Source organism: Cyprinodon tularosa, unplaced genomic scaffold (genome assembly GCF_016077235.1).
Source record: "Cyprinodon tularosa strain WSP-4 unplaced genomic scaffold, ASM1607723v1 ctg70, whole genome shotgun sequence".
NCBI classification, from domain to species: domain Eukaryota; kingdom Metazoa; phylum Chordata; class Actinopteri; order Cyprinodontiformes; family Cyprinodontidae; genus Cyprinodon; species Cyprinodon tularosa.
The window spans coordinates 654,226-673,969 of NW_024039452.1; the positions used below are offsets into that span (position 1 = coordinate 654,226).

Below are 19,744 nucleotides of genomic sequence, written 5' to 3' on the forward strand. Positions count from 1 at the left end.
TTAATTATATGGTCAAAGCATAAAGTTCACTGTAACTTCCAAAAAATGTAAAAGTAAATTTTAACGCTGAAATATTAAATGGATCCAAGTGACTTCTCAGTTTGGGTCTTTTCTATCTTAGAGAAACAGCGTATTTATCTCAGAGCATGTAAGTGCAGTAGAGTGTGGAGCGGAGTGGAAAAAACATGTTCGAGTGGTTTTCAATTCAAAGGCCAGAGATGCATTCACAATGTCAAATAAAAATGTTGCATTATAAAATGTGTAAAATAGCATTTATTTGATTTAAGTGTGCTTTTTTTGACAATTAATATTTAAATAGTAAACGCGTTACAACATGAATGAAGCAAGTTGTTACAGTACGATAATTTAACAGCCAGTTAAATAAGACAATACACATGTATCGTCACATCATTAAATCAAATGCCCTGTGTCTCAGGCGCCTTGCATAATTAGATGAAGGAAAAATGTAAGAAAACACCTTCTCCTGAAAATTTGAACATAGAGCGATTTCGCTGAAGTGGCAGGGAAATTAAAGTGTGGATTTTGAGTGGAGTGTCCTGTCGCAATTTTTTGTGCGGTGGAGTGAATGAGCGGGAATTGCAAGGCGCTCCGTTCCGATCACATGCTCTGGTTCATCTTCATGTGGAAAAGCCTTGATTTATGTTGGTGAAGATTCTCAGTCATCCAGGTCACAGTCATTCCAAAAAAAAGATTAAAAAACAAACCACTGGACATTGTCTCCGAGTTTGAAGACATTTCGCTTCCCATCCAGGAAGCTTTTTCAATTCAAAATGTCAGAAATAGCGTTGAGTTCGAGGCTCTTCTACAGTAGCCCAACAAACATGCAAATTGAAACGGATAAAAGGGTCTAACCCCTTTGGAATGGGGGTCATTTGGCCTATTTTATTAGCCTGCAATACCCCATACCTGTCTATGTCTCTTCAATGGGTGTTGTTAAAGGTAATTTCTGACATTTTTAATTGAAAAAGCTTCCTTAATGTGCAGCAAAACGTCTTCATGCTTGTAAACAAAGTCCAGTGGATTTTTTGTTTTTTAAACTTTTTTAAGCATTGGTTTTCTCCCTAAAAACTGTCTGTCTGAGCTTCTGGAGAAAAGAATCTGAGCCAAAGTTTTTCAGACACTGGTCTCAATTTACAAAGTGGTTTTCACTTTCACCGCCCTCAAATAAGCCTCAAACACTAGATGGAGTGGCTGATACTCCACATTGAAGCTGCTGTCTTGGCACCACCCCTCTGGTTTGTTTTCTACCTGTATGCTGATTATTTATTCCCATGAGTGAGTCCCATCCCTCACTTTTGGGAAAATGAAACATTTTGTTAAATTAAATTTTTTCCCAATTTAACTAATTGATGTTTTTATTTGATTGTATACATTAAACTCAACTGAACGACACTAATTAGCTTTAGTTTAAATTTTATATTGGAATTGTCCCTGTGGGGAAGCGAAGCCTTTAAATGTTCTTAAATTGTGACATAAAAAAGCTCTGCTGTTTCTTGTTCAGTTAAGATAACTTTTAGGTAAATACAGCAAATAAATATTACCCTACTTATGCAGAAAGTGAAGAGCAAGATCACATTCCTTCAGCACTGAACCATTAGTGTGAGAATAAAGGAGCCTAATGAAGGCAGATTAGTTTATATCTTTCGCCCAGATTATATCCCATTGTGACCTTTATGTTTAGGATTATATCTCTTATACTTAAGGGGTCATTAGTTTCCTTCAGAGGGAGGAGGTAACTGCAGTTTCGGTCTCAGCCTTGTTCTTATGATCTTCACTCTGTGTCATTGGGACATGGTTTAAACAGGTTTTCTCGGGCATGCTCATTCACCTGCCTCTCCTCTGTGCAAGTAAAGACGGGAAAATAACTGTCATAATTTTTCACCGAACCGGAAAAGTGACTTTTTGAGTTTTTTGACCGTGTGAGAAGCAGAGAGAGGGCGGGAGTGAGAGGTAGAACACAAACAGGTGTATCATTTAGAGCTGCACCTTCTCTCTCTGCACTCCTGAACCGATGGCTTTTCTTCACTCCTGGGTAGAATCTCTCAGCTAGCAGATTGGCTTATTCTTCTCTCAGGACGGCTCTTTGGACGGGATTAGGATTTTTCACAGAATAAAGACATTCTTGAGGATGATCACACAGCATGAGGCATAAAGGCACCTCATGCACCAGGCTGCTCTCCAATTTAGGATCCTTTTACCTGGACTGATGTGCCTCACAGCCGTGCTGAAAGTGTCCCAGGTTTTGCACAGTTAGGAGGAACTCCAGAGGAGGATGACTTCTCTGCTCTACAGTCTCCTGCTGGGTCTCCTTGTGCTCCAGATCTTTGGTAAGATGAAGCTTTTCAATACCTGGATGAAACAGTATGAGGGGAATGGCCTGTATCATGATGATAAATATTAATGTTCTGAAGGCATAATTTCACAAACAGTCATGTTGATTTCAACATGCTGTCATTTTCATCAGATGTGTTTATGCAAATGTTGGATTCAAAGCTTAGACGTGGCTAGTTTGCTTAGCTTCAGATCTGGGCTGTTGGAAAACACTGGAGGCGTTCTGTGATAAATCAGGAAAAACAGGTTGCAGTTGACCAATCTGCCTCCTGATGCTTTGGAACTGCATGAACCCTTCTTATTTGTACAAGTTAAGCTGAAAAACACTGCAGGTCAAGAGGTCTTTGCTTCCCCCTGCTCTATTCCCACACTACAAAACATCACTACACACCTATTGATGACTCATCAACTGTCTGCTGTTTGGAAACCTAATCAAGTAAAATTTTCCAAAAAAAAAATCTTTGTGGTGATACATGAGAGTGTAACACCTGAGAATTAAATCTGTTTTCAATCCATGGAGCCATGGTTTTAGCATTATTACAGTAATGCAACACAAGCAGATTCCACAGCAAGGCCCAAAGCCTTATGCAGGATCAAAAACCTCCCTCACCGTAGTCGCTCAGTACATTCATCAGCTCTGATGGTAAACCTATGAATCACTCCATGCTCACTTTACTGTCCGGTATAAAGTAATAAATTCTAAAGCTGCACAACACTTTAAATTTAAGTTAATCCGCCTCCGAAAGCACAAACTTCAGTTTTAATGGGATTTTATATGACAGCTCAACCTGAACTAGTTTGTAACTGTAAAGGAATCATGCAGGTTTTTGACAACAAAAATCTGGAATATGTGGCATACACCTTGATCCAAAAGTTTATGAAGGTAGAATGTAGAAGGTAAGCCGCTGTCCCTTTTTTCTTCCTGGACAGTTTTGTATTTAGCCTTATCACTCTCCCTGTTTACTTGAACCAACCCATCTGTACCTGTTAAAAAGACGTGCATTATACCTTGTTCAAGCTGGTTTGCAGTGTTAGCTTTATGCTACATATCGCATTTTTATGTCAGAAAACAAAAATCTCTACTTTGGTTTGCTGGATTCCTGATAGGAATTCTGTTAGAACTGCAAGCCTGGACTTTTAAATGTTTTTATTTTACCAAGATCACTTCTACTCTATAGTTCAATTATGGATTAAAGCACTAATAATGATCCTGTCAAGCAGATTTATCCAAGGTTACCCCATATGGAGCACTGGAAGGCCAATTTATTTTATTTAACAAGGTTTTGGCCGTCGTGAAAATACTTTTCTATTAGGAGGAAAGGATGATCACCACTTTGCAAAGCAAAATGCCAAATGCTTATCGTGATCATCCTGACATGCTGAATAGCAATGTGCATAAGTTCCATATGGGTCTGAACAACATCTCTTTTCAAACCTTCCAGCGTGAAGCACCCAGTTTCTGCACTAGGTATCTAAATAAAAGAAAACACCCAAGTTATGTAGATAATCTTTGGTATCGTAGTAGTAGCCCTGCTGTCCCTGCCTCCCATTGCTACCACACATTGTGATGAAACTGCAGCATTCATTTGATTTCTATTTGAATTTTCTATTTCTACAAAGTGATCCGGTCTGTACATGACTGCAGGAACTGAAAATAGGTCCTCAGACAACACATTCTTTGTCAATACCATTTTTATGTTATTATAATGTTAAAAAAATCTATGTTTTTTTTTTTTTTTTTACAAACATAATGCCTATTTTCCCTAGGAGTTAACATGAAATGTCAGTAATCAAAGCTGCTCCTTAGAAAATAACACAGATAGGTTGGTTTTGGTAAAAATTTCTAAGAAGAATATTACTGATAAGCACAATATCCCAGATAATAAAATTGGACATGACTATCAAAGTGAAAACAACCCAAATATTTCTATGTTTTTAGATGGGTATATACTGTAAAAAAAATAATAATTTCATCCCTCAGAGAGCAAGAAATATATATGTAAAAAAAAAACTGCTATTACTGTATGGTGGGCGTGGGATCTGGGCTAGCATTCCAACATGAAAACAGAACTCTCCCACAGAGCAAATAAGAACTGGAATGTGTGGAAAATTTAAAGGAGTCAAGTCACGTACCATGACTTCTATCCAGTAGCTCTCTCTGGTTATATACAAAGACTTTCTAATTTAATTATAGTCCCCTGTTGGCTTATTATTTCTACGTTCTGCGTTTTAGAATATTGCTCATGTGTGCAATAAGTAAACTAATAGGTTGTGGCAAAATTATTTTCAGGCTAAGACAGAACTAAGTAAACTCTAAATGGAAAAATACTCAGTATATATTGCTTTATTTTAACATGAATATGTTTTGGGTGTTTTTTTAAGGCATATTTCAGTATGTTGCCCATTTAGCTTTTTCATTAATGCATCATCATGCATCATCATCATCATCATCATCATCATCAACATCATCAACAACTCATAGAACGGATGATCCAATAAATCTGTTTATGCCGATTGGTATTGAGTGGAAAATCCCATAGATACAAATAGTGAAACTGTTCAACTTTTCTACTGTACGTATCACTGGTTACACACAAAGTATGATTGGTCGCCTATTTGTTAAGGTTAGGCTCCATCCTCACCTTTCATCTAAAGACATTCAGCCCAGCAAAAAGCTTAATTACACAAACCACCAGGATGGGATATATGTCTCTTATCAGTGGAGAGTGTAAGACTTGTTGGCAAAAAATGGATTTAACTGCATATTTATATTTCTTTAAATTCAAATCATATCCAATCTGTTCTGAAAACAACATATACCTTAGGTTTATATGCTGTTTTAAAAGATCAAATAATGTCTAAGCATATAGTGAGTGAAACAAATAAGGAAGGACTATTGGCTTAGAACCCTACAGCTCTCTACACTTAGAAAAAACAATTCGCTTTGCTGCTGATGCTGCTGCCTTTGTAAGCAGCACCCAACATCCTTACTACCCCAACACTAGCAGAAACATGAATGCCAGCATATTGTTGGGATCCCTTTAACCATGACTGTCAGTCAGATCAGGGTGTTTTCTTAGCAGCACTGTCAACACATCTGGCTACATTACAGAGGTTGTTGTGATACGATACCAACTGTCTTTAAAACCCCGTGCATTGCATTGTAATACCTGCAGGTAGAAGAAGGTACAGCTAAGTTAAATCTCTTATGATAACTTAAAGAAGCAGACAGGAGTGGTTCAGTCATTCTAAATAATCTTTCGTGGACCCCCCACCCCCATCTGGGTGAATTGCTTCGGGGGGAATTACTCTTCCTCGCTATCTGGATTGCGGAAAACAATTTAACAGTTGTGTTTGCCTCAGGGTCTGTGCCAACGGCCTCCAGCAACGCACCAAACTTTAGGTTGTATGAAAGTGCATAGTGATATGATCGGAGCTTAAATGTGTTTTTATTTCACACTTGAGCACATCTACTTTAGGCGTTTAGTGTTGTGATAAAGAAGTGAAAATAGAGATAGATAGAGGAAGCTAGTATAAAAAGACATTGCCAGATAAGCAAGATCTCATATGTAGGTATTTTTTGGTCTTTCAGAAATAAAACTGCTGAACAGTTATAGCTGAGTTGTAATCCCACAAAGAAACACTCTGAAGGCCTCTAATATCTAAGTAAAAAAAAAAAGTATCTTCTATTTTTGTTTTTATCATTTTGTTTGCCATGTGCCTTATCTGACGCTAGGACTCAGTCAGCAGCAACGCGGGCTGCGTGTCTACATTGTAATTACAGCTGTCAGAGGGGAAACAATGAGTTTATTTGTATTAGCTTAATGTCCACAAACATTCATTCAGCTCCTCTTTAGCAGCACGCCAGAGAAAATAAAGCACTGTGACAGGTGCAAACAAGCTTGTGCACCTCAACTGTTAAATCCAGGTTGCAGAGTTTAACATCATAGCTATTTCTGCTTGTGTGTTCATTTTGAAAATGCGGCCACAAAGGGAAAAAAAACATCTAAGCATTGTCTGTTTAATTGTTAATGCTGTAGTGCTTCAGATACCTGATACGCATGAACATTGTGGGTAGACCTTCCTCATTCTTTGTGTTGAGGGGCCACTTTGACTGTGCTGTCCAGACGCTGAGGTAACCTCAGAGTTTGCTTTGAAAGTTTATCCTGGGCGACTAGTTCAGTGACATATCTTTGCTTGTACTCAGCCTTTTGGTAGACATCCTGCTTTCATTCTCCTCCTTGTTTTTCTGTTTTCCCGTCAAAAACTTGTAAAGCTTGATGGTATTCTGTCTGTATTGAAAAGTTTTATTTATCATTATCAAGACATCAGATTTAAAAAAGGACATTAGAATTTAAAGCTTGAGAGACATCTCCTTAGGGCAGTTGTTTGCAATTGATTTGATTTGGTACGTATTAAGCAAAGAGGCTGAATCCAAGTGCACACCACACTTTTCAGATGTGTTGTTTTACATTATATTTCAATCATCTAATTTATGTTGTGCTGTTTTTTTTTTTTAGTTTTCAAGTAGAACTTAAATAATACCCATCCAATCTGTTGTTGCAAAAGGACAATATGAAAGTTTTTTTTATGTTTCTGTTTCTTCCATATTATTTATTTTTCTGCCATTTCAGGTAGATTTGATTCTTATTTATTTCTTCGGTTTATGCACATTAAGTGTTAATTATGTCTGATGTCTTCATATTTGTTTACTTCTGTTGATTTTCCTTCCTCCCGCAGCTCCCATTCCCTTCATTGGTTCCAGCTGTTTGTCTCTCTGCTCACACCTGCTCATTTATGCCTTTTTCTTCTTCTGCCTTTGTATTTAAGCTCTCTGGTTACCAGTAATCCCTGCTGGGTTTTTTTTTTTTTCTGTGGATTTCCTTATTCTCTATTTTTCTGGCTCCGATTCTATCTTCTAGTTAGCTGTTATCTGTCATCGTCTGTTTATTTCTATTGTTTTTTTGTTTTGTTTTTTGGCCTGCTCCTTAAGTTATTTCTTTGTAAGTTCTCTTTTATAATCATACCCCTGCTAGGCCATGTATTTGAGTTCTCTCTTAATCACATTTTAAAAACTCTGTGTAGATAAAGAAAATGTATTATATTAATACATACAATGGGCAATTGAATATAATATACAATAGAACTTTGCATGTTAACAATGTCAAGTATTTGGTACCTTATCCAGGCTTTTGCTGATCTTTCTGATGACAGCTGATCTAGATTTTACTGAACAAAATTGTGGATTTCAGGGAGGGTGACAATGCTTATAGAAAAAGGAAATCAAAGTGGGGAAAATGTTGTTGTCATCACAATATTTAACAAAAATATTGCATATCTTCTGTTCTCGTTCACCCCTAGTAGATAACTATTAAACTATAATAACATGCATAGGTAAACATTGGTTTGTATCTAAATGGCCTCACAAATAAAGACATTTTTAAAACAAAACAAAGATAAAACGGTTTAATTGTCGGTATTATAGACATTTTTAGCACTCTAACCGCTGCCTGCAGGTAGGATCTACAATCGCAGTACACTGTGGCTTGTCAGGAATGAAGATTTTTTTTTCTCTGTGTCAATATGCATAATGAAGGGAGGAATCAACCAGTCCCTCAAGTGATTATCTTTCACCAAATTTTCGAAATGTGGTGATAACTAAATCTGATGGTAAATAAATAAAACTGATGATGACATGGTCAAAGATCAAAAGTCAGTTATTTGATTAAAAGCCAAGCATCTCGTTGATCTACTGTACATAAGAGAATAAAGAAAAAGGATGTTGATCATTTTTAGCACCATATCAGGAAGATACTTTTTTCTTTCTCCTGTCCAGCTGTGGGTTTATTTGCATAATTTTGAACATAAAATCTTAAAAAGCTCATTCATACCATATATTTTACTGTTGGATTTCTTTTTCAGAACTTTATTGCTCTCACGTTGGAGAAATTCACTTCTGCATTATGCCATCCCCTTGTACTGTACCCGAGGAGCAGTCTTGGATTAAGGATCTTGCTCAGGGATCCAGAGTGGCAGTCTGTAGGCTCGTAGCCTGTTTCTCAATATGTTGTTTTATTAAAACCTTTAATATTTATTAAATTAAGGGTTGCATGGTGGCACACTTTGTAGCACTGTTAAAGGTTCCAGGATCAATTCCTGGCCCGGGGTCTTTCTGCATGTAGTTTGCTTGTTATCCTTGTGCATGCCTGGGTTCTCTCTTGGTACTCAGGCCCCCTTCCACAGTCCAAAAACATGACTTTTAGGTTAATTGGCTCCTTTGGAGTGAGTGTGTGGCTGTATGTATTTGTGTGTCTCTGTGTTGCCGTGCAACAGACTGGCAACCTGTCCAGGGTGAACCCTGCCTCTCGCCTGTACGCTGACCAGCTCCACTGCCACCCTGACAGATGGACCGATATTTACAATTAAACTGAGATTTTATGGGACAGACTAGCAGTAGTAGTGCATAACCGAAAATGGAAAATTAAACAAAGCTTGACAAAAGAAATATTAAAAGGTAAGGATGATGTATAAATCAGCTGCAGACTTGGAATGCATGGACTTGAGTTGGAAGCTGTCTCTATAATTGGATTGAAATTCTGCTTTTTATGAGAAAGTTTCCCAACTATAAAAAAAGGAAGTGTTAGGATTCTTTTTTTATTGATGATGTGTGAGTCTGTTAAACCCTAAAAATACCTGCCTGTTGTCAGAATTAATGTTTTCCCAAGTAGTTTTACTAATTAGAATGGTTCCTCTGTTAGAATCAAAATGGCATTTTCTTTATGTATATGGCAGAGATTTGAGAATGGAATGAGAGCTGTGTCCTTGATCTAAAAACATGGTGTAATATTTTGATAAGGTTGAAGCCAAGAAGGTCTCCTCATTTACAAACATGTGTGATGTAATGATGTGATGATGTGGCATAATGGAGTTCTATAAAATGATTCGGGGCTGTTTTCAATGAGATGTGAGCACGGTTGGTAAGCAGCTGCCAAATGTAACTCAAAGCAACATCTCTGATCTGAGTAAGATTACAATTTCTATCAAAATTTGTTGTCTTGTATCATTGTTATGTAATACATTTACAATATAAGGTGTTATTTAAAAAGTGCCTCAAATGATCTCTTCTCAGGAAAGAGTCCGGGGGAGAAACACAAATCTTTTCTTAACACAAGGCAAAGTTATTTGTAAAGCACAGTTCAGTACGAAGACAATTCAAAGGGCTTTACATTAATTAAACCATAAGGTAAAAGGAAACTAAAAGTAGAATAAAAGCAAGCGGAAAAAGAAGCATACATGGTTTTTTATTTGGATCCAAATAAATAAATTAAAATGAGCGAAATAGAGTAAACCAAGTGATAAACAAGTGATGAATCCTAAACCAGCAGCAGCATTAAATACTTGGCTACAGGCCATTTACTGTAAGTCTGCCCCCTCTATTGTCAGGAGACTGTGATGAAAGGCCACAAGCACCACAAAATTATCATCAAGGCCTTTTTTTTTTTTTTTTTTTTTTTTTTTTTGTAACTTGAGGATGAAATGTTTTCCTTTTTTGTTAATTATTTAGCTAAACTTAGGCAGTTTGAAAAACTGTCTTTTAACAGTAGGTTTAAAATGTCTGCTGTGTTCCTTGTTGCAGGTTGTTCAGTAATGTCTTCCCAAACGCATTTAGTGGTTTCTAAAACACCTTGATTTATTCTGATAATAAATTCTCCATAGGTGGACTCAAAGAACTTGAAGCATGTGATTACTTTGTTTACACTGAATTCTTGTTTAGTACTCTAAGGGTAGAGGAAACTGAATCTGAATGATTGCAAAAGTTTCAAGATTTAAAAAAATATGTAAATATAAATGTTTTTCCTTCCACTTCATAATCATTTGCTTTTTCTTATCTGTGTCAAAAGATGACTTTGTGAGTTTTAGCACTTTTACCTGAACAAAATCCAAAAGAGCTGAAAGGCTTGCTGCAAAAGGTTACCTGCAAGAGCTTATTATCTTATCAATCTTTGTGTTTCAGTGACGGGGATACAGGGAGAATCTAAGGAAGATCCATCCAAGCTTACCTTACAGTCTTTGGAGGAGAAGGAAACAGTCTTGCCCTGCCTCTATGAACAGAGCAGAGTCAGTATAGTTCAGGTTAGCTGGTACAAGATAAAGTCTGATGGGACCAAGGAGCAAATTATCACTGCAAGCCCCACCGACGGCCAGATGGGTAGGTTATTTTACCTACATCTTTTTCACCTTTTTTGTTGACATACAGTTTCAAAAATTAGTTTTTAAATATTTATCAATTTTTCCACAATATTTCTATAGCTTTCCATATTCTTGCTATCTTACTTTCATGTATACTTTTAACATTTTTGTATAAACAAGTCGGAAAATAAAACATTCTTGCTTCATTTGTCAAAACTTGGTTTGATCTAAATAAAAAAATAACACTGACAGAGATACATTAAAGCAGTGATGAAGTTTTTTTTGTCACAAATCTCTTTTTGTATCAGTAAAAAGGATAATTATTTAAAATAAGCACAAAAAAACAAAAAAACATACACACAAAGACATCAACAACAACAAACAATGCAATTTTAATTGGTTAAAAAAGCAAGAATCTTTGTAGGAAACAGAAATGTGAATTCTAGACTGAGAACTTAATAAGGGTTTTTTTATCAAATGCATTCAGTTTGTATAATTCCTTTGGTCTGGATTAAACAAAACTAAAGAAAGTATCAGCAGTAAAAACAAGAATTAGTTCTTCAACTTTATAAAAGATTGATGTGATTCCAAAACTTTTACATGAAAAAAGTGCGCATTTTAAAAGTTAAATACTTTGAGAGGTTTTAATTGGTTGGTTAAAATGCTGCCCTGAGCCTTGTTTGTAATCGCCCTGACTTTTCATCCGTGGTCAGACGCCCCTGCGTCATCTCTTAGCTCTGTTACCCTAGAGACAGTGAAAACCACATCTTCTAAAGGGATGACTTTCAGATGAAACTAAACATAAACTCTTTTTATTCTAAGAGAAGCAGAGGGATGGTTACAGAGACCAGTGCTGAGGCTCATGCCAGAATGAACAAAGAGAACTGAATCAGCACATTTTTATAAAAGCTGGGTGTTCACCTCCTCACATGATGTCAGTAGAGCTATGTGTTACTACATGGGAATAATAGCATAATAAGGGGTGCCAAACCTTATGTGTTTCTGTAGCCTTCTAATGTTGTGAACAGGTTATGAATACATTAAAAACTGGAACTGGAAGTAATAATTTATTAATTATATTAATGTCATTCAAATCAATGATAAAACCAAGTAATTATTTTTAGTCAAATTATTATAACTGACAATTTGCTTATTTACCAGGTGTTATTAACAGCTTACCTTTGTGGCTGGACACTTTAGACCGTTTGTTAAAATCCAAGTTGTCTTCACCATCGGTAAATGTAATTTACTTGGTTAAAGAAAATAATCAGAGATATTAATTATTAACCACAAGGAAAATATTTGTCAAGTTGTTAACTCAAAGCAGTTAATCCAGTTCTTACAGAAATTTGGTCACTGCTATATATATTCACTAAGAACCACAACTGAAAACAACAAGGGGTTCTTTGTTGAACCAAGCAGTATTATTATTATTATTATTATTATTATTATTGTTATTATTATTATTATTATTATTATTATTATTATTATTATTATTATTATTATTATTATTATTATTATCCTATATTACTGTCCTTGAGGTTCATTAGTTCAGCTGTTCTAATGCACTGAAGAAATGTCCATCAGATTAGCAACATATATTATATATAGTAAAGTGGTCTTTGGTAACAGTCAAACCAATTAAATTTCACCTAACCCATAAATGAACAATCACAAATAAATTAATTTTATGTGACAGTATTGAGATTTTATGTAAACGAGCAGTGATCTGTAAGATGCAATTCTTGTCTTGCCATGGCAACCGATAGCCTAGTGGCGAAAACGACTAATAACAGCTGGCAACGCTAGTCAACAGGCCAGAGACACATTGTCGTGGGAAAAAAAGTATTCAACTATTCACCCCAGTTAAATAAACTGAGATCAATAGATTTCACTCAGTCTGCACTTTATTTTATCTTTGCAAAGACAGAACAGTTCATCATACGGCCTTGTTGCTTTGTAATCAACCCTGTTCTGATCTGGGAGCATTCGTTCCCCCTTACTAACACAAATGGAAAGCAGTCAGAGTCTAAACAAATTACTGACACTCTGGTTAAACAGTAGCATGTTATAAATTAACCTTGAGAAAGAATGTGGCTTGTTATGGGAAAAACTATGTCCTGTCTACGAACATCCCTCACTCAGGCATTGTGTGGCATTGCATGTGAAGTAAATAGTATAAATAAATATATGAAATAAGAGAAATCTAAATTTTCCAACCACAGTAGCTATAGGCTAGGGGGAGCATTATATAACCACAGGTCTGGAACTACAACATGCTATATCATGACAAATAAAAATTCTTTTGAGTCATAAAATTAAGTTGTATTCCACAAGATGGCCGACATACACAGATAACCTGACTCCGCCAGATGGATTTGCTCCACATATCCATCTGGAAACCTTCCGTAGAAGTAGTTTTGGAAAGGGGCGAAAATACTGGTTAGCTGATTGGCCTATGTTGGTGATAGACGGGCCAAATAAACCAGTCAGATCAACAAAGCATATGACGTAACAGCGACGACAAAGAGGAGCCAACTCATAGATCAAACTCTTGCCGAAACCAGTCGGGAGAAGAGCAAAAACATCTTTTCCTCTGAGAAAAGCCTCCAGAGCAGTGTTTTGCTCTTCTTTCAGTGAAGAAATACAGTGTAATTCCAATAAAACTTGCTCGATAGCCATGCTAACGCTAGTTTCATCGGCTGAAGCCGCCATGTTCTTTAGACTGAACAGTCGCGCTTCTTGTTGCGTCACACCTCAGCCCGCCTCAAAGCCAACGCTGATTGGACGTTCGTTTGGTGAACGGCTCCAAATTTTCTTTAACGGAGAGTCTCCAGACTGATTAGCGAGTGAAATTTTGAAAGCTCGCGAGATCAGGATGGTCTCACGAGGCCAATACACAGATGCATTCGAGAGGCAGTGTGTATGGTAGGATAACCATATTTCTGAAATCAAATCTGGAGACATTTCCAGCTCGTAGATAAAAAGAAATGCATCTCATCAAGATGAAATTAGGAAATTGAGACATTTACGGTTCCATTTATTTTTAAGGATTTATTAATATTAAAAACTAAATTCAAGTTTAAAAGCCATGTGTCTCTTCAGACTGTTAGTATTTCCTAAGATTAAGAAAATGAATAAATCGATAGCGTTATTATTAGAAAACTAGGACTGTGTCTCTGGGTTGGGAAAGGGCTTTTCCAATTCTGTGGGGCATAAAGAGCTTTGCCGCTCCATAAGGGGAGAGTGACAAGAGGAAAAGAAAAGTCTATGCCTGTGACTGTCTGTGGAGACAGAGTACCCCCACCTCTTCAAAAAACTGCAACAAATACTCCGTCTGTTCACATCTACATACCTATGAGAATTAGAGAACAAGTAGTGGTCAAGCCTGCAGATAAAGGATGATATATGTTTTCTACTGTCAACTGACCTCATCAGGGCCCCGTGCATATCAAAGAAGCAGACTAACTTCTCCTACTAATGAACTCTATGCACAGCTCCACTACTTCCTTAACTTCAGCAGCTCCTTTGTTTCCTGTCTTTCATTATTGGACCAGCAATCGGCTGGTCCAGTAATGACCAGCTACAGGTCATTAATGGACCATTACTGACTGGCTACTGTGGGTACTATTTAATGAAGATGCCAGTTGGTGACCTGTGAGGCGTCTGTTTCTCAAACTAGAGACTGTTATGTTCTTATCTTCTTGCTCAGTTGTGCAACGCGGCCTCCCACTTCTTTTTCTACTTTAGTTAGAGCCTGTTTGTGCTGTCCACTGAAGGGAGTAGTTGAAGGACATCTTCAATTTCTTAGCAATTTCTCGCATGGAATAGCCTTCATTTCTAAGAACAAGAACAGACTGCAGAGTTTCAGATGAAAGTTCTCTTTTTCTGGCCGTTTTGAGCGTTTAATTGACCCCACAAATGTGATGCTCTAGAAACTCAATCTGCTCAAAGGAAGCTGAGTTTTGTAGCTTCTGTAACGAGCTAAACTGTTTTCAGATGTGTGAACATGATTGTTCAAGGGTTTTCTAATCATCAATTAGCCTTTTGAGCCAATGAGCAAACACATTGTACCATTAGAACACTGGAAAGATAGTTGCTGGAAATGGGCCTATATACACCTATGTAGATATAGCACCAAAAACCAGACATTTGCAGCTAGAATAGTCATTTACCACATTAGCAATGTATAGAGTGTATTTCTTTAAAGTGAAGACTAGTTTAAAGTTATCTTTATTGAAACATACAGTGCTTTTCCTTCAAAAATAAGGACATTTCAATGTGACCCCAAACTTTTGAACGGTAGTGTAGGTATTTATCATTAGTAGAAAAAAACAAAGAAAACCTTGTATTTTTACCCAGCCACAAACAAAGTTAAATAATGAATCAAACTCTTACCAAATCTTTTGGGACATTTGATAGAGGATAAAATAAAACACTAATAAAAAATAATATTGTAATATTGAGCTGAAAAAACTATCGATAATAAGTGTAAAAGTAGGCATCACTATTACTGTATATTTAAAGACCTAAGTATTTTAAATTTTAGGAGTATATGAATGATATAGATTACCTAACAACAGCTGTATGGCAGAATTTGTATCATCGGTAACATGAAATAAATCTAGTGGCAGGAAATGAAAAGTATGCACAGACCAGCTAGTAATCTTAAACCAACATTGATTAGAAAATCCTAAAATGTTTTTTATTTTTTTGGGATCACCTCAATAATCTGTTGACTACTTTTTTCTTATTGCTCCCTCTCTGTGTGCAGCTTTCGGGACATGGGATGGCCGTGTGCGCTTCAAAAGCAGTCAACCCACAGTGGACTGGACTCTGGTCATCATAAGCACCAAGGTCTCAGATGAAGGCAATTATATGTGTCACATCAGTACCTTCCCAACAGGGAATTTTGAGAAAGAGATGTCTCTCACCGTCTGGAGTAAGTCAATCCCTCATTTTCTTGATGTAATCTGGTTAAAGGTGAACACAGTACAAGTGAAAAGCAACAAATTTGACCTAATTAGTAAAAAAAAATGTATTTCTCTTTAGATACGTAACTGTTTTTCTAAGCCTTCAAAGTAGAATAACTATTTTAGAAATATAAAAATCAAAGTCACACCCCTTCGATATATTTCAACATAGTTAAAGTTTTCAAGGAATTATCCCACTAATAGCCTCATCATATTACTTGCTTCAATTACAATTAGGAAGATACGCTTCCTTATGTAAAAAAAAATATTGTAAATATCCCCTAAATCCACATCTAATACCACTGCTAACTCCAGTCATTTGATCACAAGAACGGTCAGGCTGCCACAGAATAATTTTGGTTGGTCTACCTTCACAGGCAACAACAGCCTTCAATTTAGTTCAGCTTGATCAAATTCAATCCAGTTTACCTATATAGTGTCACTTCACAACAAACATCTCAAGGTATTTTGCAAAAAAAAGCAAAATGCATGTGATCACAGTATTCTTTGCAGAATACCTCTAATTCAGCTACACTGAGGGTTTTCTGTAGCCTCGTGAGACCATCCTGATCTCGCGAGATTTCAAGGTTTCACTCGCAGATCAGTCTGGAGACTCTCGATTAAAGACAATTTGGAGCCGTTCACCAAACGAACGTCCAATCAGCGTTGGCTTTGAGGCGGGCTGAGTTGTAACGCAACGAGAAGCACAACAGTTCAGTCTAAAAAACATGTCGGCTTCAGCCGATGAAACTAGCGTTAGCGTGGCTATCGAGCAAGTTTTATCGGAATTACAGAGTATTTCTTCACTGAAAGAAGAGCAAAATACTGCTCTGGAGGCTTTTCTCAGATGAAAAGATGTTTTTCCTCTTTTCCCGACTGGTTTCGGCAAGAGTAGCCTGGCTTGTGGTTGTGTTTTCGTCGTCGCTCTGTTAGTGCGTCATATGCTTCGTTGATCTGATTGGTTTATTTCGCCCGTCTATCACCAACATAGGCCAATCAGCTAACCAGTATTTTCGCCCCTTCCCAAAATTACTTCAACGGGAGGTTTCCAGATGGATATGCGGAGCAAATCCATCTGGCTGAGTCAGGTTAGGTTTTCTGAGTCTTAAAGCAAAAGGACCAAAGTGTTAGCTTAATTCGACATATATTAAGAGTTTTTTTAGGTCAATATACAGCAGTTGTTGGGTAAATGCATAGCACCCAGTACTGTACAGGAGTGATCAGGTGCCACCAGATTTCACAATCGCAATCAGAATTCAGGGGGCCCAGTGCCCACCCTCTGCCCCCTCAACCTCCGCCCCTGCCAAAAGTGCCTCTTTATGACAGTCTAAGCTCCTCTTAAACACGTCTGACTAAGTTAAAGTTGTTGTTAGGCAACCAAGCCAATCTGAGCTTTACTTGACCAGAGTCAGATATAGTTTTGGTTCTCTGATTTGGCATTTAATCCAGAAGGGGGAATGTAGAGTTGTAACTCCATGACTTCTCAGTCTGTTGATCCATCATGGTCTGCTAAAAGGCTGATATTCATGTTGGAAGACTGTTTAATTTCTCGACAGCTCAGTGTTGTAATTTGCTTTCATGGGCGTTAAACCTGGAAGTAATGGCTCTGGCACTGCTGGTAGCTAAAAGTTGCACAGTGTCTCTTTATCCAAGTGTTTAACTAAGTGTTATGTGTTTTTTTTTTTTTTATGAGAGGTAGATCAATTGTAAAATTCCCTGTTGAACCTATATGAGCCTTCCTCCTTCTGCTGAACTAATATAACAAACCCTCCTTCCAGCTACTCCAATCACTGACCTGGTTCTTCACGATGTAAAGGAGGGTGACACCTACAAGCAAGTGGCCTCCTGTCGTTCCGTTGCTCGCCCACCGCCTCGGCTCTCTTGGGACACGGAGCTTAATGGTCGGTCTGAAAACCGCACCTCAGAAAGCGGCCAAATCTCCATAAACTACTACCTGCACCCTGTGAGGGGTATGAATGGAAAGAAGCTGGACTGCTTGGTGTGGCATCCAGCTTTTTCTGAGCCACGCAGGTTGAAAAGCGTTCTGGTGGTGCATTGTAAGTATTCAGTAAATGATTTAGATTCATAACAAATATTTGTCAACTAAATGTATTGCAATAACACTGTTATAATCTTTATAAACAAGATTAGTATGTTAGTATAGGTCTGAAGGTGAGCGTCTTTATTCTCATCTTTCTGACCTGATTAATACTTCAAAAAGACTCCTCTTCCTTATAGTTCCTCCGCACGCTGAAGTGTCTGGCTACAGTGAAGACTGGCAAGTTGGCATGGAGAATGCTGCCCTGAGGTGCATACATGGAGGAAACCCTGCACCAACCGTCACTTGGACCAGGTACAATAATACGTACCTAACGCCCCAGCTGTCTGGGAACTATATGACTAACTGTCTGTTGTGTCTGGTCATTGGTGCTTTAATTAATTAATACTTGCAGAGCAACTGTGCAAATTATTTTTAGACTATGATTTTATAGATTTACATGGATGTCTGGTGAAGTTGCAATTAGGTGGGCTCCAAGATAGGGGTAACATTTATCTGTTTATTTTAGGAGTAAAATACCCATTAAATGCAGGGATGTTCTTAGTCTGCCAATGTGCTTATTTTCCTGTGTATTTCACTTTTCCTTAGGCTTTCCTTTGTCTTACTGTGATGTCTATTTTTGGGATTGTTGTGCTATTTCATAGTTGGGGGAAGCCTTTCCCTGTTAGACAGATTTCCCTATCTGCAGGAGAGGTCATATTTGACTTAACGACTATTTTACTTATTGGGCACATTTATGGCCTAATCTCATATTTGTAAACTTAGCCACTTTGCCTGAGTTGGCATACATTTTTTACTGTCATTTGATGTCTAGAATCCCCATCGATTCAAGATGTAACTATAACCTCCCCAAAACGTAAACTTTGTCAGATCATTCCTGATGTATTTCCACTCTGATACTGTGTTAAAACAGGGCCTTACTAACACTTCTTATACTGCTTTACATTTCAAACACACATTTCTGTGTATTTTCTTAGAATATAATGTGTTAAATCAACACAGAGTGGCACGTGTTTGTGTAGTTACACCAACCCCACCCACCCACAAAAAACAAAAAAAAACAAAGCTTTAAGTTCTGGTAAAGGGATCCACAGCTAGTTTGACATCCATCCAGCTACTCTCACTTATCCGTCAGGGTCACGGCGGGGCTGATACCTATCACCAGCAGTCTATGGGTTAAAGGTGGAGTACATGCCAGACAGGTTGCAGGGCAACACAGAGACCCACACATACCTAAGGACAATTTATTGACGTAAATTAGCCAAACAGTCACGTTTTTGGACTGTAGGAGAAAGCCAGAGTGCCCAGAGCAAACCCACGCATGTATTGTAACATGCAAACTTGTTGCAGAAATACCCTGGAATGGGAGTCTAACCCACGGCAACCGTGACCAAACTGTGGCACTGTGCAGCCCCAGTAGTGGAGAATGTTGGACTAAATGTGTTGTAGTTTTCCTTTGTGTGGTATTTAAAAACTCATGTTTAGTCCAATAAATATTTTTACTTTGTAATATCTTTCACCCATATATACCCGTTTTGTCTTCCTCATTTTCAGTACCTCTTGTAATTTCTACAATGTCATCGAGTTTAATGAGGTCCAGCTCAAAATTGCATCCTCCCACAGTCCAAAACCATGGTTAATTGGCTTCTCTAAATTCTCCTTAGGTGTGAGGTGTGTGTGCATAAATGGTTGTTTGTCTCTGTGCTGCCCTACGGTGAACTGGCAAACTGAAGATAGGCACCAGCACCGGTTGAAACCCCACTTCAGATAAGCATGACGGAAAATGGATGGATGGAATGGATGGCAATACAGTGCAAACAATATGGCAATGTTTGCGTGAGACGATATTTTATTTACATTCATTTGAACTTAACAGCCTTTTTTTTTGTATCTTATTCAAATAAAAAACCAAAAATTCTTAAAGAAAAACTATTTTTACAACATTTTAGCAGCTTTGCACATCCTGTCAAAAAAAATCTTGCCCAGTCTTTGCAAAAGGGCTACCACAAATGAGATGGAGAAAATCTATGATTTGTGGGCCATTGTCTTACTGGAAGCAAAGCCTATGGCTTTTGAACCTTTTTGGGTCCTCTAACAGGTTTTATTTCAGGATTGCTCCACCCATCTTCTCCAAAATCCACAATAATTCATCATTGGCAAAGCATTCCCG

The 19,744-nt window shown here is 37.5% G+C and overlaps 1 protein-coding gene across 2 annotated transcripts in view; it reads left to right on the forward strand.

Annotated features, from left to right (window-relative positions):
• The first annotated feature begins 1,963 nt into the window (after window positions 1-1,963).
• Window positions 1,964-19,744, forward strand: part of LOC119772157 (nectin-4-like) — a 33,705-nt gene continuing 15,924 nt past the window's right edge. For both annotated transcript variants that reach the window (XM_038268474.1, XM_038268475.1), the window contains exons 1-5: window positions 1,964-2,348; window positions 10,367-10,561; window positions 15,317-15,484; window positions 17,294-17,572; window positions 17,754-17,868. In XM_038268474.1, coding sequence (XP_038124402.1) covers window positions 2,294-2,348; window positions 10,367-10,561; window positions 15,317-15,484; window positions 17,294-17,572; window positions 17,754-17,868 — 812 coding nt within the window. In that variant the 5' untranslated portion in view covers window positions 1,964-2,293. The remainder of the gene's footprint in view (window positions 2,349-10,366; window positions 10,562-15,316; window positions 15,485-17,293; window positions 17,573-17,753; window positions 17,869-19,744) is intronic.